Source organism: Diorhabda carinulata, chromosome 7, assembly GCF_026250575.1.
Source record: "Diorhabda carinulata isolate Delta chromosome 7, icDioCari1.1, whole genome shotgun sequence".
NCBI lineage: Eukaryota > Metazoa > Arthropoda > Insecta > Coleoptera > Chrysomelidae > Diorhabda > Diorhabda carinulata.
The window spans coordinates 12,625,543-12,650,077 of record NC_079466.1 but is presented as its reverse complement, the minus strand read 5'-3'; the positions used below and the strand labels follow the sequence as shown (position 1 = coordinate 12,650,077).

General features: G+C 29.3%; 2 protein-coding genes and 1 long non-coding RNA gene across 4 annotated transcripts; 2 read left to right on the top strand and 1 right to left on the bottom strand.

The window, feature by feature from the left end:
• Nucleotides 1-6,014, top strand: LOC130896143 (guanine nucleotide-binding protein subunit gamma-e). 2 transcript variants are annotated; one of them, XM_057803959.1, is made up of 3 exons: nt 1-62; nt 2,229-2,485; nt 4,845-6,014. In XM_057803959.1, the coding sequence occupies exons 2-3, from the start codon at nt 2,373-2,375 to the stop codon at nt 4,948-4,950; spliced, it is 219 nt and encodes a 72-aa protein (XP_057659942.1). In that variant the 5' UTR covers nt 1-62; nt 2,229-2,372; the 3' UTR covers nt 4,951-6,014. The 2 variants fall into 2 exon arrangements, with proteins under 2 accessions (XP_057659942.1, XP_057659941.1); XM_057803958.1 differs by lacking the exon at nt 1-62 and adding an exon at nt 690-856.
• A 1,520-nt stretch (nt 6,015-7,534) lies between these two features.
• On the bottom strand, nt 7,535-24,127 carry LOC130896127 (ankyrin repeat domain-containing protein 6). Its single transcript, XM_057803930.1, has 7 exons — nt 23,616-24,127; nt 17,990-18,368; nt 14,815-15,044; nt 14,288-14,625; nt 10,051-10,191; nt 9,697-9,982; nt 7,535-8,242 (listed from the first exon to the last, which is right to left on the bottom strand). Exons 2-7 carry the CDS (start codon nt 18,344-18,346, stop codon nt 7,582-7,584), a joined length of 2,013 nt encoding a protein of 670 aa, XP_057659913.1. The 5' UTR covers nt 18,347-18,368; nt 23,616-24,127; the 3' UTR covers nt 7,535-7,581.
• Nucleotides 11,916-12,430, top strand: LOC130896145 (uncharacterized). The gene is made up of 2 exons (XR_009059530.1): nt 11,916-12,160; nt 12,215-12,430. It is a non-coding gene; the product is annotated as an uncharacterized LOC130896145 (long non-coding RNA).
• Nucleotides 24,128-24,535: the final 408 nt, after the last annotated feature.

Below are 24,535 nucleotides of genomic sequence, written 5' to 3'. Positions count from 1 at the left end.
ATTTTTATTGCCATTTCTCTATCAGTAGTTGTTTTTTTGTGCTTACGAATTCATCGGTTGACGTGAGTATTTTTCAAATTTTTATTTTTTTATCTGTTCAGAATTCGAAAAAATCATTTCCATTTCAATACTCGAACCAAATGTTTCGGTTGATACGAAGTTATGCGACACACTGTATAACTCGATATTAATCTAAATTATTGATTTCAGTTTTTTGTATAACATTTTTTGATACTTCTCGAAATTATTCATATGTATCGAAAAAAAAATCGAAATATCATAATCGAATATAAATTAGGTTATAGTCCATTCGAACCAAATATTTCAGTTATGTGACACTTTGTATAGTTCGAGATTGTTCTAAATTATGGATTCTTCTCTTTTACTGTTTTTTCTTCTTTTTTTTTCCAATTTGGAGGTGTGATAGCTTATATATATGCATTTCCAGCAATACCACACTTTTATGGAAGAAATTTAGCAAATTGTGGTTATGTTAAGTTCATATTAGACTAATTTGTAGGTGTTTATCATTATTTGAATGTGAATCAGTTTTATTTTTTGTTTATATTGTAAATATTCAGAGTTTATTTCGTTTGTATAGAAATAATTAGCAACTTTTGGGGGAATTGACTGTTATCCGGAATACTCGGTCGTTATCTATTTTTTTTATCAATATTACCTTCCAGTTTCTCCTACCTTTGCAATAAGTTTAGATCGTGTATTTGTTGTACTTGTTCGGATTCTTCAAAATATTCAATTAGAATCTTTAAACACACAACTGTCAGTATAAACGTATTCAAATATCATACACACACACATAAGTCGTAGAAAAAACATAATAACGTAAATAATACACGTAAGTTTATTTTTTTTCCATAGATAATAATATTTATTAACGATTAAATTTTTTTATGTATCAGTTCTATTTTATATTCCGAAAATCGCATTTTTATTTAAAATGTACCGGGTGGATAAATAAAAACGACCATATCTCATTAACGGATTATATTACGCGCATTTTCAACAAACTTTGCGCATTTTAAAGCAAATTCTGTGCATTTTAAAGCAAATTATGTGCATTTTTCAACAAATTCTGCGCATTTTAAACAAATTCTACGCAGTTTCATCAAATTCTGTGTATTTTCATAAAAATTTTTGCATTTTTAAGAAGTTTTGTGCTGTTTTTAACAAATTCAGCGCATTTTAAGCCAATTCTGTGCATTCCTCAACAAATTATGCACATTTTAAAACAAATTCTGCGCATTTTAAACAAACTCTGTGCATTTTGAACAAATTCTACACATTTTCATCAAATTCTGCATATTTTCGTAAAATTTTTCGCATTTTCCAGAAATTCTGCGTATTCTTCAAGAAGTTTTAATAAATTCTGCGCATTCTTTAACAAATCCTATGTATTTTTCAACAAAATCTACGCGTTTTGATCAAATTCTGCGTATTTTCAACAAATTCTGCACATTATTCAAGAAATTCTGTACATTTTCAACTAGTCCTCCGTATTCTTCGAGAAGTTATGCGCATTTTCAACATATTTCGCACATTTCAACAAATTCTGTTCATTCTTCAAGAAGTTCTGCGCACTCTTTAACAAATCCTGCGTAATTTTCAATAACCTCAGCGCATTTCCAACAAATTTTGCTATTTTTTCATCCCACAAGTTATAGTCTATCTCTTCAAATAAGAGATGAGAGAGAGTGGGAACTTTGTTATGTATAAATGCTTCTAAGTCCGGTTCTGCTTAGCCGATTTCAATAAACTGTATGTTGTTCGAAAGAACTTTTGTCCAGCAATTCAAAATATATAAATTCTAAGTAATTTAATTAGCAACGTAAATGTTAGGGGGCGTTTTTTTTACGAACGTCTCGCAGTTTACATTTTTTAAATATGTCGAAATAAAAAAAGATATCGACATGAAGTTTTCGCTATCTTGATGTTAATTTAATTTACTTTCAAAGGACCTAATCAAATTCGTATGCTTCTATTTAAAATTTGTTGTAAAAAATTACAAAGTCTAAAATATATGAAACAACGCCCTCTAGCATTTACGGTGCTAATTAAATGGCTTAGAATCTATATATTTTGAATTGAAAAATTTTAAAAAATAATAAAATTAAATTATCTAATTAAACTTCGTAAATCAATTTACGCGCATAAAAATTTCAAACTACACCTTGTATATAATTGATATAAATAAAAGCATGTTTCGGTAGATATTTCGACCGAACCTCGTATATAACGAATCAGCGGTTTAGTTCGCCGCACCGACGCGTCTCGCGCTACCGCCACCTATCTATTCGATTTCGATTTAATCATCGACGCTTGCGCGGCGCTACGCGTCGAAAGCGTCAGCCCAGATGGACGCCAGTACATTAGCAACTATGGACAAGGATGCTTTGAAAAAGCAAATTGAGAATATGAAATATCAGGCGGCCATGGAGCGCTGGCCTTTATCGAAATCGATAGCTGCGTAAGTTTTGACACTTTTTTTTTGGTAATTTTAAATTTATTTTTCGATGTTTTTATATATATAATTTTGTTATTTCTTCGCAATATGGCAACGTAGATACCAGATGTTGGAACATGTATTTATATTTCTTTATATAGATAAGGAATATTTGTAAATATGTTTGTTTCAAAATTTAATATTATAACAGCCTTGGAAATCTGTTAACAGGATTTTTATGCACGTTATTGATCATTTCTTAATTTTTATTTTTATCACCGAAAGGACTTTTCAGAAACCATTTTAGTCACTTTATCGGTATGTTTTTAAAAGATGTCTGTAATGGAAAACTGCTATTTTCTTTTTTTTTTCGATTAAACGATAAAGTTATTTACAGGGGCGTATCGAAAAGTTTTTTTTTACTTATTTCGATTCAAATATTCCTCAACAAGGTAAATACTATATGTTCTTATTGACGTTTTAATTCGGAGATATACGAGGGTTGCTACATAACTTTCTAGACTTGACTATGAGAAAAAATATAGGAATTTACGATCTATTTGTTGTTTTTGTTTCACGAAATATTACTTATCAATCTTAATTTCTCCTGGTAGTGTTTTTTGTTATAATAGCTATTTATACACAAGTCCAGAAGTGAAAAAATACTTTTTATACCAAATTGAAGGTATAATTTCAAGCTATGAGAGGGTAGCGACGTATTTTCTAAGCTTAATAACGCCAAAATTAGAATTTATGAAATTTGTTATTTTTGAAATATTTTCAATTGTTTTTGGGCCAATTCTTGAAATATTTTTTTCCATTTTGATTAAGGTACCTCCAAAGTATAACAAAACTTTTTTTCTTTTGTTTAAAAATGATAAACACGTGATTTGTTTGAACTTATTTTGATAGTGGATGTTATTTTCAACATTCCCCTGGTATTTTTTGTTATAAAAGCGATCTTCGCACGCCAAAACGTCGAAAAATGATTATTTCACAAAATTCACATTGTAATTCATAGCTACGAGAATTATTTCATATTTTAAGGACCTATGAATGAATAAAATAAAATTTTTAATCGTATTATTTCGTGTTTAAAATATTTTTCATTATTTTGGAGCCAATTTTTGTAATGTTTTTTTCTTTTTTATAGAGGTATCTCCAAATTATACCAAAATATCTTCTTTTGTTTAAAAATGTGGAACACGTGATTTGTTATAAATTATTTTTATTGTAGTTATTATTTTTAACATTCCCCTGGTATTTTTTGTTAGAATATTGATTTTTATACACGGAAAACGACGAAAAATAATTATTACACAAAATTGACATTGTAATTCATACTTACGAGGGTCGCTACATATTTTCTATACTCAAAAATGAAAAAAAATGGTCTTCTTTTTTTATTTTTAAAATATTTATTATAATTTTCGAACCTATTTTTGATAATATATTGTAATTATTCATAATAATATTTGGATACCATAACATCTTCTTCATCTTTTCAACACGTGATTTGTTTCAACTTATTTTGATATTATGCTATTTTCAACTTTCCCTTGTAAATTTTGGTTAAAATAGATATTTATATATGCCCAAAAAGTCATAAATTACTTATTACACAAAATGGATTTTTCTAACCCATACATACGAGGGCTGTTGAATATTTTATAAATCTAACAATGAAAAAATTAAAAATTGCGATCGTTTTTTTTTGTTTTCCAAAATATTTTCATTATTTTCGAAATATTTTTCCATTTCGATTTATATTACGTTCAAATTATACCAAAACATCTCGTTTTTTGTTAAACACGTGATTGGATATAAATTATTTTAATTGTAGTTATTATTTTTTACATTCCCCTGGTATTTTTTGTTAGAATTTTGATTTTTATACGCCAAAAACGTCGAAAAATAATTATTACACAAAATTGATTTTGTAACCCATACATACGAGGGCTGTTAAATATTTTATAGAACTAAAACTGGAAAAATTAAAAATTGCGATTGTTTTTTTTTTGTTTTTCAAAATATTTTTCCATTTCGAATATATTACGTTCAAATTATACCAAAACATCTCCTTTTTTGTTAAACACGTGATTTGTTATAAATTATTTTCAACATTCCCCTGGTAATATTTTGCTATGATAGCGATTTTATACGCCAAAACGGCTAAAAATATTCTACACTGATATATACGAGGGTTGCTATATATTTTATAAACCTAACAATGGAAAAAATCAGAATTAAGGATCATGTTTTTTTAAAAATTCTTCACTAATCATTTCAATTTGTTATTTTAATATGTACTGATGTGATTAAAGTCAGATACTTTTCAGACGACCCTCGTACAATATGTATATGATATTTTTATGTTTCGTAGGATGCGAGAATATGTCGAGGAGAACGAAAAGAACGATCCTCTGATCCACGCTCCCGACAAAAAAAATAATCCTTGGGCCGAAAAAGGAAAATGCGTCATCATGTAGAATCAGCACGTGATCTATAATTTCCGTTTATTTTATTATTATTTTTTTCTTTAAAATGCGATTGTTATGTAGTGTAACCAGTTTAAAATTTTCGACTTTTTTCAATTACATGTAGTGTATACAGGGTGATATTTTTTAATCTAATCGTCGGTTGTACAAGGTGATTGGAATTAGTTATGGAGGATGGAATTTTTCACCTCATTTTCTATCCGAAATATCGCGGGATATTTGCTCTGGAGGAACAAACGCAAATTATACCTATATACTGAGTGTTTTTTAGCTTGATATTAGCTTTGTTGGCAAATATGATAATCTAACTTGACCCAGCTGATACAAGGAATATATTAATTAAGATACTCATATATATATATATGCTATGTGTGTAAGAGTTCCGTATTTTTGTTCCTCCTGTATATATATAAATTTTTTTTCAAGCAAAAATCCTCGGTTTTTTCTAATTATCTAGTACAAATTTTAAAAAAAATTTCGCCCTATTCAGCTTGTTTGTAGGTGTTAGTGATATTCCTCGTATGATATTTGTAAACTATGGTGAAAAAAGATCGTTTATTTCGAACGAAATTTTCGAATAATTCCAAACTGCATCTAATTTTACCATCCAAAAATAAATTTTCGAAAATTTTAACACACAATAAACGAGCTTTATATCGACGGTTTACTTAATTATTTTTCAATTAAATCGATTCTTGATAAAAAAATAATAGTAAGTTAACCTCGATATTGAGGTATTTACAGGTTTTTATATCCATGGTAGAAAAAAAAGACATTGAGCTTTAGTCTAGTCATCAGTTTGGTCGGATTTCGAAAGCTATGCGTGATATTTTCAAAAATTTGACGGGTATTTGAAAAAAAAACAAGAATTGACTTCATAAATGTTGATTTAATTGAATTTAACGAAAAAAAGTGGAACTAACGTACAAAAAAAGTTGAAATTAACAAAAAACGAATAAAACATCTGCCAATGGAGAAAAGAACGATGTTGAAAGGGAAATAAGAAACACAACAGAATCAGTTCAAATATAAAATGAGTTTGAACGAAAAGGAAAGTGGAAACAATATAAAAAACGTACGAAAAGCGTGGATGATATGAACAATTAGTTTAAAGTAAAAAAATGAATAAAACAGTTGTCAAGTTTAGTGTTTGAAATAGAAGCCATTTTGTAATAATACAATATTAATTTTTTGTTTTAAATAACGTAATAAACACAAAACAATTTGAATTTTTATAATATTAGGGTAAAAAAATAAATGTAAAACGTACAAAAACTTTCGGTTGATTTCACTTTGAAATCGTTCACTGGTGTTAGATTGATACAATTTTCACTTCTTCACTTTTTAGGTTTATCATTGTTATAAATATCACTATTGAATCAAGTAAAGAAACACACTTTTCATAAAAATATAACAATAAATCACAAAAAAATATTAATATCATGTTTAATACCGCTATTTGAATAACTAAAATTCGGCCATTATTTTTATATTTCTTCTTCTTTTTTAGTAACAGAATATTTTATGTATTTTCATAGATATTACAAGTCGTAGTATAAGAAAGAATGTTATTGCGATTTCGATGAGAGAGAAAGAAACGGAGAATCAAATATTGCACTAAGTTGTGTATGTTCCGGTTTGTGCGAACTTTTGATTTTTTATCCTTCTCATGCACGCGAATGTCTGGTTTTTATATCTCTGTTTCTTATTTCACGAATTTTAATCGGAATTTTGATACTTATTGTCGTTAATCAGGGGCGTAACGAATTTTTTTATTACGGTCTAAATGAGATTAATTAAATTCGTTTTTCACGTTAAAAAATGATTGGTTAGAAACTTTTGTTGGTTATTATAGAATTTTTTTAATTAGATATTTGTAAAATGAAATATTATTTGTAATTTCAAGCAAGTATATTTTGATTTTTGAACGTTTCGTGCTTCTCCCTCGTAGTTTTTGGAATTTTATAAAAATAAAATATCGAAAAAATTCCGCATAATCTTTCGAAATATGACTAATTATTTATTATTAGCTGTAAACTGTATAATTATTCAATTAATATAATATATTATACATATAAGCTAAAAAATGTACCAGTTGATTATAAAATTATTATATCTTCTTGAAAATAAACCAATGTTGCATTTTTCTTTCAATTATTTAAAAATACCAGATTTTTTTCACAATCCGGCAACCCTGCACTGTTATTACCAAGAACTGGAAGTAGGTAGAGGTAATTCTAGTTATTTTTCTCACAATCGGGCAACATGTACTATTTTAATCAAATATTGTAGGAATGTAGGTGGAGGAAAATTCACTTATTTTTGACACAATACGGCAACACAGTATTGTAATGACAAAGGATTGTGGTGGATAAAGATAGTTCTGGTTATTTTGTTCACAATCCGGCAACCATGTATTGTTTTAACCAAGGATAATGGGTAGGTAGAGGTAGTTTCACTTATTTTTTTCACAATCCGACAACTTTGTACTTAATCGTTATCCAGAACAAAGTTTCGATTCTACGACGTTGTCGGATTGTGAAAAAACTGAGTGGAACTAAAGTAAATATTAAGATACAAATATAATAACGTTTATTTCATTTAGAAACAGAACAATATTGGTTAAACTAAACTGGAAGAAGTTCCGAGACCGTCCCCGTCAATCTTACCGCACAAATTCGGCGAATTCCCCTTGGAACTTCCATAAACTTTAGTGGAATAACCGGAATCGTTGTTCGTATCTCTATCGCCGTTATCCGGAACGTTAGTCACTGCGAAATTAACTTCGGTTCTAACGGTCGATTTTCCCGCTACGCCACTATCATTTTCGTAGGTTTTGGCGCCGGATAAAACCCGCCTCTCGGCTACGGCGTTATCGTAATATTGAATTTTATAGGGTTCCACGAATCCGACGTCGGTTTGGTATACGGGTTGTCTTTTATTTGATACTTGATGCACGTAACCGCCATATTTGGTACCGCCTTCGCGAATTTCTACTATCGGTTCGATGTACCGAGGGTTTTGGTTCACCGTGACACTATTCACTATCGTCGGACTGTAAACGCCTGTCCTGCTCCTCGGAGGAGCGTCGCCGGGAAAGTCTAGAGGTGTCGGTTCGTTATCCGGATTTTTTTTTCGAACTGCAAGGTCTTCTTCGTCACTGCTTTCGCTGTTGTTGCCGTTGTTAGTGGAACAGTTTATCTGTTGGATCCTCGCTACCAGTTCTTTGACGGAAGGTCGGGTAGTTGCCGTTTCTTCCGCCGGATCTAGTTCATCCATACTTCTATGAAATTTAAAAAGAAACATCCAAGTTTTGTGTGTTTTTTAAAAAAACATTAATATACCCGGCGATTCAATATAAATTAGTATAATTACGTGGAATAACATTAAATTGAAAATTTTACATATATATTTTCCTAGCAAATTAATTTTAATTATTTTTTCCCATTTTTCATTAGATATTTTCTCAAATGGAAAATTCTATGTACAAAGTGAGCAAATAAAAAAATTTGAATGATTTTTTAAAAATTAGTTTCTTCGCACAACCAATTAATATTTAAATATACCGGGTGATGCAATTAGTATTTTGAAAATAAACACGTAAAATTCTTGAAAAAAGATTTTTTCAAAAAGAACTGAATATACAGGGTGGGTAAATGAAACTATGAAAAATTATAGAAAACCAATTAATATACCGTGTGATTTTAATTGAAACATTATAAATATTCGAATTAACTTCTTTTAAAATTATTTTCTGAAGAAAAATCGAAATATATAGTGGGTAAATGGAAAATTCAATATTTTCCAAAAATTATTTTCTTATTAAAACCTAAAAATATACATGGTGATTGGAATTGGAATATTGAAAATAATTTTTTTAAAAATAGATTTTCTCCAAACAACTAAATATACAGGGTGAATGAATAAAAAACTAAATATTTTCTTCTAAAGACCAATTAATATACCGGGTGATTCAATTTGAACGCTTGAAAATAATATAATTTTTTTAAAACAGATCATCCTCAAAAAGATGGTGGACAAATGAAGAAATTTAATTTTTTTTTGATAATTTTCTTCTAGAAATCAATCATTATACCTGGTGATTCAATTGTAACATTGAAAACAATCATGTAATATTCTTGAAAAAATATTTTCTCCAAACAACTAAATATACAGGGTGAATGAATAAAAAACTGAATATTTTTCAACAAATATATAGGGTATATTTAATATTTAATATAATTTTTAAATATATTTTCTCCAAAACAACTAAATATACAGGGTGGGTTAATAAAAAAACTTTTTAAAAAGGATTTTTTTTGTAGAAACCAATTAATATCCAGTGTGATTAAATTAAAACCCTTGAAAATAATCACGTAAAATTTAATTTAAAAAAGATTTTCTCATAAAAAACTGATTTAAACAATTGAATATTTTTCAACAATTATTTTCGCCTAAAAACCAATCAATATACCATGTGATTCATTAAAACAAACATTAAAAATTATCAAATAAAATTTATTAAAAAACATTTTTTCGAAAAAAACACAGGGTAAGCAAAAAAATTAGATTTTTTATAAAAAGTTGTTTTGTCAAAAAACTAATTAATATACAGGGTAATTCAATTGGAACATTAAAAATTATCACGTGAATTTTTGAAAAAAAAAAATATATATATATACAGGGTGGGTCAACAAAATTAATTAAAAAAAATCAATTAATCAGAATGTAATTTACCTGGTGGCTTGCAATTGTGGTTTATCTGCTTCGTACAACATTTCCAGGCTTCTAGATCTCGGCAGAGGCACCTCCTTGTCCCTACCCGTAGGTAAAACCCTTTCCGACCGCCTACCCTGTTGACCGCGTTTGAGTTTCTGCTCCAAACCGATCACCCTCTGTCTTAACCTAAAGTGCGCCTTCTGTAACTCTTTTTTATCCCTCTCTATCCTAGCTTCTAAGTGCTTGAACAGCGGTGCGCAATAACAAGTGTACCCTACGCCTATTGGACCTTTACAAATATTTCCTACAAAAAAAAAATAAATACCCAAAGTCAAATAGGGTACCGCCCTGTATATCGAACGGAAACATCACCTGCTAGATCTAAATAATACTGTTCGCCCTTTTTTAAGGGCTCATCGGGGAGGGAATCCAGCCTGGGGGCTGGAAAATTTTTCGGATCTGGAAAATAATGGCACCCGTATGGAGACCATGGTTTCGATTCGTTCGGCATTTCTAAAAAAATAACGACATCCTTCATTATTTCATACAAATATATATATTTGAAAAAAACGTGGCAACAATGCTACATTGAACTCGACTGGTTGCTAGGTAACGATCCTTCCTTATATATCACCATACAGATCGTTAATAGAGATGGGACAATCGAAATTTTTTTTACAACTTTAGAAATCTTAAAAATTTTATTTACGAAATAAAAATGTATAAATATTATCTAAGAATTTAAATTTTACCTTATCTTGGGATATATAATACCTATTTTGACCATCAGAGAGAACTATGTCACCTGTTTCGAAACATAACCTTAAAAAGTTATTATAATGTAAACAAACGTCAATGTCTATTTAAAATCGTGTAATTTCGCTTTTGAAACGTTTATTTACGTTTAAAATACTTATTTTAAATAAAACGTTTATTTATATTTAAAATTTGTAAATAACTTCGTATGAAATATGGAAATAACTTCATAAATAACCCATTAAAAAGTTCATTCGAAATCTTATTTTGACATTAACCTGTTGTTGGATTAGATTACGTTAAGAAATACAGTTTTTCTTCAATTCCTAACCTAACCTTTTTTATAATTTATGTTTTCTAATCGTCTTGATTTTAGGTTACAAAATTAGTTTTTTTTTTCAATAATTTTTGAAAGATAGTCGAAACGTCAAAATTTTCATCTATCTTTGAAAACATAAACATTTAAAATAATTTTTAACTCATGTTAGGGAAATTAATAATTTATAATTCTTTTTACCCGCATGGTATGGTTAAAAATCAACAAAACAAATCACATATTTTTATTATCGAAGTTTTAAGTTCGTCATTGTAATTTGGCAACAGCGTTAAATTATAACCATTGATAGGATACTTTTAATTAGTTTACTGCTACCCATTTCGGTTGGTAACTATGTTAATATTACCACCGCACTCTAGCGGTTAAAGTATATACTACGGAATTCAAGGTTACTCTGAAATAATTATTATGAGATTAGTATTCGTGTTGTTACCTAATTTTTTATAAAAAAATCATGACACAATGAAATCGATGGTTTTTATTCACAGAAATTGAAAAACCATTTCTTTAAGGTGGAAGTTTGAAAATGAGGAACACGAATTATTTTCGAAAAATTACTTCAAGTTTGTCCGATAATCAACATGTCATACTTTAGAGTCAATTCGGCAACCTTGTTAAACAAATGATCTTTAAATATCATTAAATACCGCTCTCTAGCGGTTAAATTATGTACCATATAATACAAAAATTTAAAATGAGTATTTATGAAATTCGTTCTGTTTGGCATCATCATCATAAGTTCAGATATCGCGCTGTTGCCGCTTTTTTGTAAAAAAATCATGACACGAAGAAGAAATATAATGAAAATCGATGTTTTTATTGAAAATAATTCGAAAAATTCTTTCATTTACGTATGGAATAAATCTACCGTCATTAGAATCAATTCGGCAACAATGTTAAATAAATTATGACAGTTGATGTTTAAAATCTGACTGTTAATTCCTCTAGTCATGTAATCAAGATACTAAATTGTTTAAATCATTGTACATTTTGGGTATATGCATGACTCAACCATTTATGGCAGTTATAAGCACATAGTTATTTGAAAACAAAGAGAAATGGATTAATGTGTTTAGTATCTGGGGAACAGGCTTCATGTTTTTATTTCATATTAATAACCAAAAGGATTATTCAGTAATATTCAATAATAATTTAGGTGATAGATAAATGTCATTGTATATTTTCTATAATGTAGTTGTCCAATTGTTTATTTTTGCTTACTGATTTCCTTCTTCTATTGAGATTAATTATGAAATTTTTTAGAATCAATTGCAAGGACTAGTTCCTCTATCAGCACCTTTACTGGTAACAGCCCAATAGAGGGAACAAAAAAACCTTTTAAGGTGTACACAAGGAAGCGATTATTTCAAGCCCTTGTTGAAGAACCTTGTAAGTATGAATTCAAAACGGCAATATTTTTATATATAATTGTAATAATTGTAGTCACAACTATTGACACTGTCCATATAATAAATTTGAATTGAACCTGAAGTCATGAATTTATATAATTTGTATTTGTATAATTAATGAACCATCAAATCGACTAATATGGAAACAGATAAACTTGAAGGGCACTCGACTGTGACATGTGAGTAAAAAAAATTTTGTTATGGTGGATATAATAAAATGTCAAAAACAAAATAAAAATTATAATAATCATCCTGTGTTTCAATATTCCATCTACCTATATCTTATATAAACCATTTAATTGTGAAATTTAGATGGTCAGACCTGGTTGTCACATAAATTGTAAATGAAACGAAAATATTTTACAAAATACTTCGTTTCAACAACATTTTAATTTCAGGTATTTATATTTTTTTGTAAGCAACAATATTTGAATTTGAAATGTTAGTAAAATGAAAGTTTTTGCATAATACTTCATTCACAATTTGATGCGACAACTAGCTTCGAGCATTTAAAATTACTAGTTATTTTTAAAGTTCCCGCGAAATTAGCATGGATATGAACCTTAGATTAAATATTTGATTATAGAAATCTTTTTTCTTGGTACGAAGCCAGTTCGAGAGATGTCGCTAGGATCGAACTTTGTCGTCAAGATTTTATACAGAGTGGCTCAAGAATAGTTCACCAATAGGATTGATCAATCCCATAAGACGTACATACGCCAATTCTTGAGCCAAGGTCAAGTGATGCTTACGTCACCTGCAGACCTCGACGGCTTGTTTACCATTTACGCTGTGCGGTATTACTTGTGTTTTTGTTAATTCGAAAAGGTCGTACAAGTGATTGAAGAGTTGGAAATTCGTTTTTTACTTAGTTCTACGTTTTAAAAACTATTATTTGTGTGTATTATATATGTGGAGAATAGTGAACAAAGACAATATTATTGTTTAAGGCAAAATAATCTTGTGAGACTTTCAAGGGTAGGTAAAAATGTTTTGTTATATTAAAGCTGGATTTAAATAGCAAAATAAAAATTAAAATCCAAGTCAGTTACTGGCTGAAAGAAAACCAGCTGAGCAGAAATGACAATTTAATTGGCTTATTTAAATTTCTATTCTTTATACACCACAATAAAAAATTAAAAAAATGGGCGAATCATAACAGCGTTTTTGGTCGGTTGGTTTGCATTTGTCCAGCAACTAATCTAGATTTTTATTTTACTTTTTTTTGCTCATTGACAGATTTCTACCTATCTCTTTATTTTATATATATCTGATATTTTATTATTTTTCTTAAATTTAATAATTTAGATTATTATTAGAAATATTTTTCATAAATCAGTTTAAATCATTTCATTTGTTTTTACTTTTTAATTTTTAGTTTAAAGTTTGTTAATGGCTTTTGTTTTACTAATTATAAAATACAGATCATTTTAAAAAATAATTCATTTTCTTTAATTTCTTTTCTTCATTGTATACCTATTATAAATGGAACTTAAAATTAACTGAATAATTGGAAATTGGATTTTAAATTAATATTAATTCATAATAATGAATAAAACTTAAAAAAATAACTGTATTTTTGTTAAAATTGGCCTTTAAACTCATCAAATAGTCTAGCTCAACAAAGAGTTAAGACCGGTCGAGGTCTGCAGGTGACGTCACGTATGGCGATTTTTCGCACGCACATGGCAGACACATTCAGTTTATTGAGCAATCCTATTGGTGAACTATTCTTGAGAGTGGCTGATCTATCGAGTATATAATCTTACGACTGCTACCAACTTCATTTTGTAACTTTATTAATACAGTCAGCGCCCTCTGGTGGTTAAAGTATGTACTATATAAGTTTACTGATTCTATGGGAATTGTATTAGTCATTCAAACATCGTGTTGTATATTTCGTAATAAAATTCAGTTCTAAATATCGATTTAATAGAAATCGATGTTTATATAGAAAAAAATCGATTTTTGTACTATAGAAGTTGAGAAACGATTACTGCTTCAATCATGGCTGTAGATAATTTAACCTCAAATATTTTTACGAATTTTTTTTTAAATATTACATTGTTTTATTATAATAATATATATTTTAGAAAAATTAACTAACCTTTACTATCTACGGCATCTTCAAACTTGACTTTACTTTTAGATCGTTTTTTCGCTCCACCGCTGCCCTTTTTCGATTTTCTGCTCTCCCTACCGACGCCGCTGTCGTCTAAAATATCTAAAATCTCGAAAAGATCTTTCCTCAAAGCTATATCCCTCGAAGTTTCTCCCTGTTTATTACGAACGTTCTTTTCACAACCGGCCTCCAATAAAATCCTCGTCAATTTTCTACGACCCATGGCCGAGGATATATGTAATGCGGTGTCGCCATTTTTATTCTGTTTCGATATCCTGCACTGAGCGGATATCAAAATTCTAGTGACGCCCGCATGCCCGTACCTAAAATCCGCGTCAAAATACGTTCTATATATAAGTATTTTTATATTTCAGCAATTGGCAATACTGTTGTAGTTATTTAATTCAACTATTTGCTTGTAAATCATAGATCTCGATTGGTTACGTCATTATAAATCTATTGTGAGTGTGATTGACATTTAGTGTCAGGGGAGTATAAAAAAACAAACCCACCTTGCCGCGGTATGTAAAGCTGTATCCCCGTAGTTGTTTTGGATATCAGGATCGCATCCGGCTAAAAGTAGTTCCCTACAAGATTGGTTATGTCCGTTTTGGCAACTAAGATGTAACGCCGTAAATCCACCGACGTTCGAACGATTTAGATCAGCGCCGGCGGAAGCTAATAAACGCACCGTTCTACTATAACCTTTCCAAGCAGCTTCGTGAAGTGCAGTATTGCCGTGCTTCAACAAATAATACAAAATAATCCAGTTTTGAAATACATAATTGTCCATATTTTAAATTACACTGTTGCGTCATCTGTTGAGGAGTACATTAAGTGAGAAATTACAGGGAACTAATCGGTAGACAGTAAACGAAATTACAGAGAACTGGTCGAGGATAACTTGATTGAAAGGAAAGGCTTGTAGTTGTACAGGTTTTAATTATAATTTTTTTTATATTATCATTAATGCAATGTTTGAAATTTCTGTCAACAAATCATATTTTTTCAAATAATTATTTAAATGATGTCAATTAATGAATTAAATATATTGTTGCGCCATCTATTAAAGAATATACAAAATAAGAAATTACAAAGAGCTGTTTAGAGATTCATTGATTGAAAATGAACGAAGAAAGCGATAGATGTATATTGTATACAGGGCTGGCTTTTCCACATATTAATATATATGAATTTCAAATTTTTAAGTACGTTACTGTTTCAAAGTAATGATGGTTTTCATTTCATTTTTTTGAAATTATTATGCGGTGTTTGATATTTGAGCCAAAAAATTATATTCTTTGATATAGTTGCCATGAAAATATTAATTTTATCAATGTTTTGTTTAAAATTTATTACATATATACAGGGTGGCCCGCATAAAAACCAATACAGAGTTGATGTTTTCAGGGAAGTCCAAAATATGACGATTGGGGCCAATTTACCATCTTGCAACCCTGAGGAGTTGTGAGGCTCAAAATTTCGAAAAAATTCATTACTTCACAACTTTTTAATTCGAAACTGTTGCTCCTAATTGTCATATTTTAGGCTTCCATATACGCCTCTGCTCTTTATCGGTTCTTCTGCGAGATACCCTGTATATTGATGAAAATCATGTCAAATTTTATAGTATATTCAATAAATCTTGAACAAATGAAATTAAAAAACCGTTTTATTCACGTTCAAAACAATACGTAAACTAGACAGATTTAGCTATTATGCACTTACATCTATTTTAGTTATTTTTTGAATGTTAACGACAAGACCAGGACACGACACTATTTTAAAACGATCCTATTAATGCTAAAGGTATTACAGAATTTCCGTTTCGGCTTCAGTGACGCGTGGAATATTCGAAAAAATGCAATTAAATTATATAGATTATTATCGATAGTACATGAGTACGACCCTGTTTCTATAACATTGGACAACGAATAATTTGCGATATAAACACAATATATTTTATTTCAAATATTATTATTTGTTATTAAAATGATTATTTTTAAAATTATTTAATAATTATTCGCGATGTTTAATGAAGCCGACCCTGTACTAATTCGTCATCCATATTTGTTGAGTCATTACGACGCCACTGGTTTCGATTCTACAAACAAATGACTTTCTACGTTGCGACATATTGATTAAATGCAAAGTCATCAAAATTTCATTCATTCTTTTGTTTTATTGTCATTTTTTCAAATTTTATTCTGTTTATTTTCATTCTTTTTTATTTTACATCAATCTACGATTAGTGTACAATTTTCGTACTGAAAAAATATACCATTTCTAATTATATTTAAACATTTTAACGACTCGAAATCACTATAATTAACGGTCTTAAATTTAGTTTAACGGCTTTTTGATGTAAAAATTCGTCATCTTTTCGAATTTTTTTTATGATATGAATGGATTTACGATTTCCTCCGTATTCTAAATTTAAAATAGCAAGTCAATAAAAAGGAGATTTTTAAAACAGAAATTGGAAATCAAGGTAAATTTGAATAAGAATGTCATTATAACGTACAGGTTGGAAAAAATAATAATATTGTACGATGAAAGTTATTATTTTAAATACAAATTCAGAAGATTAATTCAAACCTTAAAAAACCACAGTCACGAAATATAAAACAAAAAACAGTATATCCTGCGACGTTGCCAATTGATAGTTCCAAAAATATATTACCAAGAAAATGATTTATGGGATAAAACATCTATTTTTTATGATTGTACAAAACGGCTCGAATATTACAGTGTTGCCACATCTCTCATTTTAAAGGTAAGTTAATTATTTTGCAAAAATTTTTATAATATTGCCGATCTTTTAGTGTCATTTATATTGTTGCTTGCTTTTGTTTCATCAATTTTTCAATACATGTTGATTGCATTTACATTGTTGTCAGATCTTCCTCTTTACCGGTAAATTGATGATTATTTTTTATTAATATTCTTAGTGCCCAATGTCGAATAATTTTATTTGTATGATAATATCCTTAATATCATAACTTAGTAAAAATAAAATTAAATACCATCTGATCATTACAATGATTCGTAAAAATACTAAATTTTTTTTTAATACATAAACGCAGAAAATAGAACCGATCCAGCAACAACAAGCATAGTTCGTTGTAAAATTGTGGCCGTTGCTATTTAAGGTCTTGTCTAGCAAATGTCACAAAAAAGAAGAAAGACATGGTCGATACATGGTTGCCAGAGTTCGAGGATGTTCTTTGGTATGAAGATTTTTTTTAATTTGAAGAATTTTATGTGAATTTGTAGGGTTTAAAGACAAAGTTGTATTTTTAGTTAATAATTTAATTATATAATGAACTGATTTAGGTTTTTTCATAATTTTTCAGTTATATAGAACGAAATACAATACGCAGTCGATGATTAACTGTCGACAAATAAGTATGGCAACACTGGATACATTAGAAAGAAACGATATTACAATTGGAAAGAAGAAAATGATGTTTAATTAATTTTTCTACCGCAGTTAATTTTAATTTATGGCATTTTCGATCGTTAGTCATAGTTTTTCAACTATAATTAAAATTTGATAATAAATTTTTGAAAATACGGCACAGTTTACGAAATTAACATCAACAACTAAACCAAAGTTAAAAATTATAAAAATATGGGACATTTTTGCCAATATACAGCGCGAAACGAAAAAATCTTTCGACTTACCACACTGTCCTGTCCATTAACTTCCGCCCCCCTGGCCAACACCAACCTTATCACCTCCTCGTGACCACTCGCAGCTGCCCTTTGCAACGCCGTACACCCCGCGCCGTCAGGTCCGTCGACTTCCCTGGGGGCGGCCACCGATACCAATAACCGTACCACTTCGCGATGACCGTTCGCCGCTGCCAAATGAAGAGCGGTACGACCGTGTTCATCGCGCGAAAATCGCACCAAACGCGCTGCCCCCAAATATTGTCTACATGCCGCAACATCACCGAGAGCGGCAGCCGCCCGAAGCTCCGCCCCCAAAGTAGGTGGAGTTGCGCCGCCTACGCCTCCGACGGCACCGCTTTGGATCATTCAGGGCCATCCGACATACCACCTAAAATATATACCACATCGTGAAGCGCATGCGCTAAAATTCTAATGAGATTACTCAAACATTTCTTAAGATATCTCGGAACAGAAAAAAGATATCGATAAGCGGTTTTCAATATATTAATATTAAATCAGTTTACTTTCATAACATATACTTAAATTCGTATGTTTCTATTTAAATTTATTATAAAAAATCACGAAATCGAAAATATATAAAACAACGCCCTCTAGCATTTACGTTGCTAATTAAATTGCTTAAAACTTACGTATTTTATATTGTTGGAGAGAAGCTCTTTTAAATAACATCAAGTTTATAAATATCGACCAAGCAGAACCGGACTTACAAGCATTTATACATAACAAAGTTTCCACTCTCCCCCACCTGTTATTTCAAGAGATAGACATAGCTCGTGATATAAAAAATGCGCAGAATTTGTTGAAGAATTCGATTATTCTGGTGATTGACCTATTATGAAAATTATTTCCACGTGTTTTTGGGGGTAACTTTCGTTGTATACCCGGTACATCTATCTTTCTATATAAGGTTTAACGACGATGTTTTTTAGGTTATCTATGGTTAATAGTTCTATTGTATTATTATTTCGTAATCATCAATAAATAATAATGAATGAAACTATGTCATTATCTTCTTCTTTTTTATGGTCTGTCAAGTTTTCTAATGAAGCTTCCCTTATTGCATATGTTTTTACGTGTATTATTTCTAATATTACAAAAACGAAACGAGGCCGTTGTTTTTTTTTCTCGTTACTTATTTTTCATCATTTTATACTCTGTATAAATAGTATGTAAGTGACCGAAATAGATATTGGAATTATTTAAACTCTGGGCGGTTATTTCATTTTCAGCTAGATCTATTGTTGTCACTTCACTAATGTTAACAGATTTTCCCACTTATTCTTATATAAATTGTTTGGGTTGAATTATGGACCAGGCAACGGAATCAAAATTTCGATTTACGCTTGAATTTTAATTCTTAAATGTCGAATTGAATTAATATCGTCAAATAACGTCACCGGGATTAAAGTTGAATTACATTGTTGTCAGATCTAAAGTTTTTCTTACGATACAACTTTTATAATTTTTTCGAGAAGGTTCCATTTCTAATGGTCTGATAATAATGTTGAATTTACATTGCTGCCAAATCTCCCATTTTCCGTGAACCTGATGATTTAAAAAAAAAATTATATATATTTGTTTCACAATACGACCTACATATTGTTTGTATTTACATTGTTGTCAGTTCTCTAGTTTTCCAAAAACTTGATAGTTTTTCAAAAAAAAATATTCTATTTGAAAGGTTTGATAGTACGATATTATTTACGTTGTTGCCAGATTTCCCATTTTACTAATAACGTAATGATTTTTGGAAAAAAAATTTGTTTTGTAAGGTTTTGCGGTACGAATGATATTTAGTCGAATTTACCCTGTTGCGAAATATCCCTTCCTTACGTAAAGTTGATTATTTTATGAGTTTATTCATATATTTATTCAGATTTTACAATACGAACAAACATGATGGCTGTGTTGCCAGATCTGTAATTTTTCTGAAAACGTGATGATTTTAGAAAAAAAATTCTCCCCTTTCTTTGTTTGCATTTACAACGTTGCCACATTTCTTGTTTCTTCCGATAACTTGAAGATTTTTGAGAAAAATTTTTGTTTTTTAACGTTTTAAGTACTGTAAAACTCCAATGTTGTATTTACACTATTGCCAGATGCTCTCTTTTTTCCGATAACATGAGAATTTGCAAAAATTGGAAATTTTTGTTCATTAAAATTTTACAAATAATTTTACAAGTTGGGTGTACATACAGTGCTGCCAGATTTCCTATTTTCTCGGTCAATCTTCATTTATTAACGTTTTATAGTACATACTACATAGTTGCCATATTTCCTGCTTTTCTCGTAAATTTCCATTTGTTAAAATTTTATGATACGTTGTTATCATATTTCGCATTTTTCCGCTAATATATTTTTTTTAATTCTTTTGTCGACATTAACAATACGGTTTTCTAAATTACGTTTACATTGTTGTCAGATCATCTACTTCCCCCGGAACATAACGAACTTGTGAAATTCTGATATAAATAGAAAAGAGAATACATTCATAAAAAAATATTGACCAGGGGGGTCATGGAACCGTCCATTTTTAAACGTTTCCGTAGTAAACTTTTGTAAATATCGAAACGAACTCATCTTATTAAGGAAAATTCGATGTGTGAAAACTCGACGTATTTTTAGACCACGAAACTGAAAATTACTTAAAACTCTTAAACAAATTGCAGACAACCGAATGTGTTGATCGTAATTATTTATGATTTGTTTAAAATTCAATAAATTAATTGCCGTCAAATCATAATATTGATGCCAGGAAAATGTATGTATACGAAAACGCATAAATAATCGGTTTTCTTTTAATTTTTTTTATTTTTATCTCAATAACCTCGATAAAAATATCGATTACGTCCCTGTTCGATTGTCAACTTCAACCCTCTGGAATAACGAGTACGCCCCTGGACGATTTTTAATTAATACAATTATAGTAAGACGTTACATCAAAACTTTCTAATTATATTTATTTTTCACTTGTGATACATTTTTATTCCAACTTTCTAATTCTAAATAAACAAAAATAAGAACAATTTCATATTTTCAAAAGACTTCACCTCGAAATTAGAAATAATGAACTCGTCCACACATTATATTTCGTCTAATCTCGCATTTACATTAGAAATTATTCAAGGTCAAACTAACTCAAGACAATTTTTCGCGATCATCCTACTATTCTTTAACACCTTTTATGTATCCACGTATAAATAGCAAAATTCCGAAACAAATAAGTAGGTTAATTTTAAATAGCTTTTACTTTATTTACATCCGGATAATTACAAAACGGATGACAATGTTTCAGTTTAATTAAAACACACAATCATAGAATTAATTCTAAATCACGTGCTTTAAACATTTGTACCTGTGAAGTAAAAATAGCACATATTACAGATGTTTTAATGATATTATTAATATTTATTATTATAATATTCATAAATTCACTAATATCTAATAAATTTATATTTAAGAAAGTTAAAAATTAATTAACATCTGCATACCTTCTATCCTTTTCTATTGACAGTAGAACAGTGGCGTGTAAAAGAGTCCAAATCATGATGATTGGGGGCAATTCACTTTTATACCAAATTACATCACTGGGGAATTATAGGGCTCAAAATTTTTAAAAAAATTGTCTTTGTAGCCATTGAAATACCAAATTTAGTACACTGTTAAGGGTTAATTAGGAATGACCTAACCCTTAAAGTTTTTTATCTGTCAGTTAATTTGAAAAATTAAATTTTGACATCATGAATAATTTGATTTTTCGTAAAATTTTATCATTTTAAAAAAATATAAATACTCAACGAAGTTTCTTTGTGACATCCTTGGGGATGCAACTTGATTAGAGGTAAATTACCCCTATCGTCATATTTTGGACACCTCCGCTCTATCCGATCTTATGCGATACATCCTGTATAAACGTATATTGTGTTTTAAGTAACGACATACGTTCTTTTAAATTCTATTCTATTTATTTTTATTCTTTTAAACCTTTACATTGATTTTCATGCATTTACTGCTTTACAGAACATTAAATACTGTGTTTACGTTTAGATTTATTATGTCTAAGAGAACAGGTGATGGGAATGTTACGAAAAACTGACAATATTTTACTTCATCTTAAAATATAATAGGAAACGTGTAGATTTGTAGATATTTATTAATAAGCAACAAATTATGAATAATATTATATATATTTAGATAATATGTATTTACTTCGCAAAAAATACGTTTATTTAAATTAACTACGACACTGGAATGACCATGAACGTCAATTTTATGGAGAGCATAAAGAGAATCAACTAACCATGAGTATCAAATACATGTGGAAATGTTTCGCATTTCAAGGTTATGTTTTTGATGTCATCTATTGTCCTATATCATTCGTTTACTACAGTTTCACTCCATTTTTTTTATTTTGGGGGATTTTCTTATGAGTTACAGAGCTTTTTAATAGACACATTAAAATACATTTAACAATTCGTTAAAATTATAAAAAAAAACAATGTGCGGTGGTTAGAGATAATTAAAACGTAGAACTTATTGTGTAAAAATTATTTTTTTATATATATTTCCATCGAAAAAATTTATTGGAATTGACTACGCCACTGGAATTATCATAGATCGTAAAAAGATACGTATAAGAATGATATAAGCGATAACTGATTGATGACGTATGTGTATTTCTTATTTGTTTCTACTTCTTTTTTATATATAATCATAGAAATTATCTACTTCGTACAAATGTATCCGCATTTCTACAGTAACTATTTGCGTATTTTCCAACAAACCCGCCCACGATTTTTAACAAAAAAAAACTTTTGTTAGAATGAATACGAGATTTTATTACTATCATATTTTGATCGTAGGTGTCGTTGTATGAGAACTTGAAAGAAAATACATCGTAATTTATTTATACAATTAAAAAAGAAGTAAATAATCGTTCTCGTCAAAGCACTAGTGGAAATTTAATAGAATTCGTATACTTTGTGTGTAAATCTAACCTAAATTACAGGGTCGGATTCAAACAAGTAGAGCACCAGTGTTGTCATATCTGAATGTATAAATAATATTTATATATCAAATATTTTTAGTATTATTCGGTTTTAGAACTCTCGGTGAACCTTTACTAGTTAATTTTACGTTTTTGTCTATTACATTAATGATAGTAATACTTGTAACAGCGCCATGTTTCTAAAGGAATCGTGAAATTATCTTACTTTCTCTCAATCTGGCAACGGTGAATGAGGTAATTAGAGCTACGATGAAAAATAAAAAAAGGCAGACGTTCTTTACTATATTATGAATTTAATTAGAATAATTGACAACATGGCTGCAATAAAGGCTTGTATCGAAAATATTCACTATTTTTGAATATTTTTTTTGTTTTTCTCGAACTGAATGTTTTCTTTCTTAAAATAAGAATAACTATTGTTTTAGGTAATTTGTAGTTTATTTATTTCCCCCTGTAAGCCACCACTGGTTTTTAAATGTTATCAAAACGAATTATTTCATTGGTAAAAGAAAATTTTTAAAGTTAAAACTGTTTTTTTTAATAATATATAAAAAAATTAAATAATTATAGGTTAGAATATTATATACCCAGAAAACTTATAATTACCTTGGTAGGTATCTCCAGCTCTGTGCTTATACTACATATCAGCTAAAGAACACCATTAATACCTATAAGAATGTACCTCCAGTTCTTCGCGTGCCTCTCGTCGCATTCCTCCACACCTTTTTCATTATTTTAATCCATCCTATAATGCTCACCGTTTTTTTAATTTATTATCAATAATTCCAACAATTAAACAACAAATAACGAACGATTCCGAGTGGTAACGTTTAAATTTTTCGGTCGATTAAAAAGGTCAAATTCGTCAACGAAACATTCAAAACAAACCAAGAAGTAGACACATCCTCGATAGCGAGTACACGTTGACCGTTAAAGTAACATTTAATCACAACAAGATTCTTCTTATTTTAATCCACTTTTCACGGATATTTTATGCTTAAATGAACTAGATATCAAGCACAAGTTGCTTTTAAGCAATGGTCGAATGATATTTTAACTTTAAACAAATACACCTTCCACTCAAATATTTTAAACAGCACTGCGGCTTAGTCACAACCGCGACCACTGCTCGCGATTTGTAGAGGTGGGATCTAATACATGTACGTATTAGTTTATACCCAGATTTTCATAGTTCTAAAATTCATTTTATTAAAAATCACAATGGTTTATGGGATTTATTATTAAATTTCGACGTTATCTCCACTCTTTGTACACTTCTTACAATATAATAAACCAAGTACTTTGAAATTGACAACCATTTATAAAAACGTAGATGACGAGATAAGCAAAAACAACACGAACATGTGACGTAGATACATTAACGAATAATCTACACAGGATTAGTTCATAAACTTATTATGGAAGAAAATAGAAGAAGAAATATAATAAACAATATTCACCAAAAATCAAAACAAAATTGAATTTTATTTTACTTTATATGACTTTAAATCTATAAACAGTAACTA

What these genes read in the sequence shown, in the direction of transcription:
- LOC130896143 (XM_057803959.1), top strand. Translation starts at nt 2,373, where the DNA reads ATGGACGCCAGTACATTAGCAACTATGGACAAGGATGCTTTGAAAAAG. An exon ending in TTATCGAAATCGATAGCTGC is followed by an intron (nt 2,486 to 4,844) that starts GTAAGTTTTGAC and finishes TATGTTTCGTAG; the next exon opens with GATGCGAGAATATGTCGAGG.
- LOC130896127 (XM_057803930.1), bottom strand. Translation starts at nt 18,346, where the DNA reads ATGATCCAAAGCGGTGCCGTCGGAGGCGTAGGCGGCGCAACTCCACCT. An exon ending in TTAATGGACAGGACAGTGTG is followed by an intron (nt 15,045 to 17,989) that starts GTAAGTCGAAAG and finishes TATTTGTTGAAG; the next exon opens with CACGGCAATACTGCACTTCA. An exon ending in CCACAATTGCAAGCCACCAG is followed by an intron (nt 8,243 to 9,696) that starts GTAAATTACATT and finishes TAAATTTCATAG; the next exon opens with AAGTATGGATGAACTAGATC.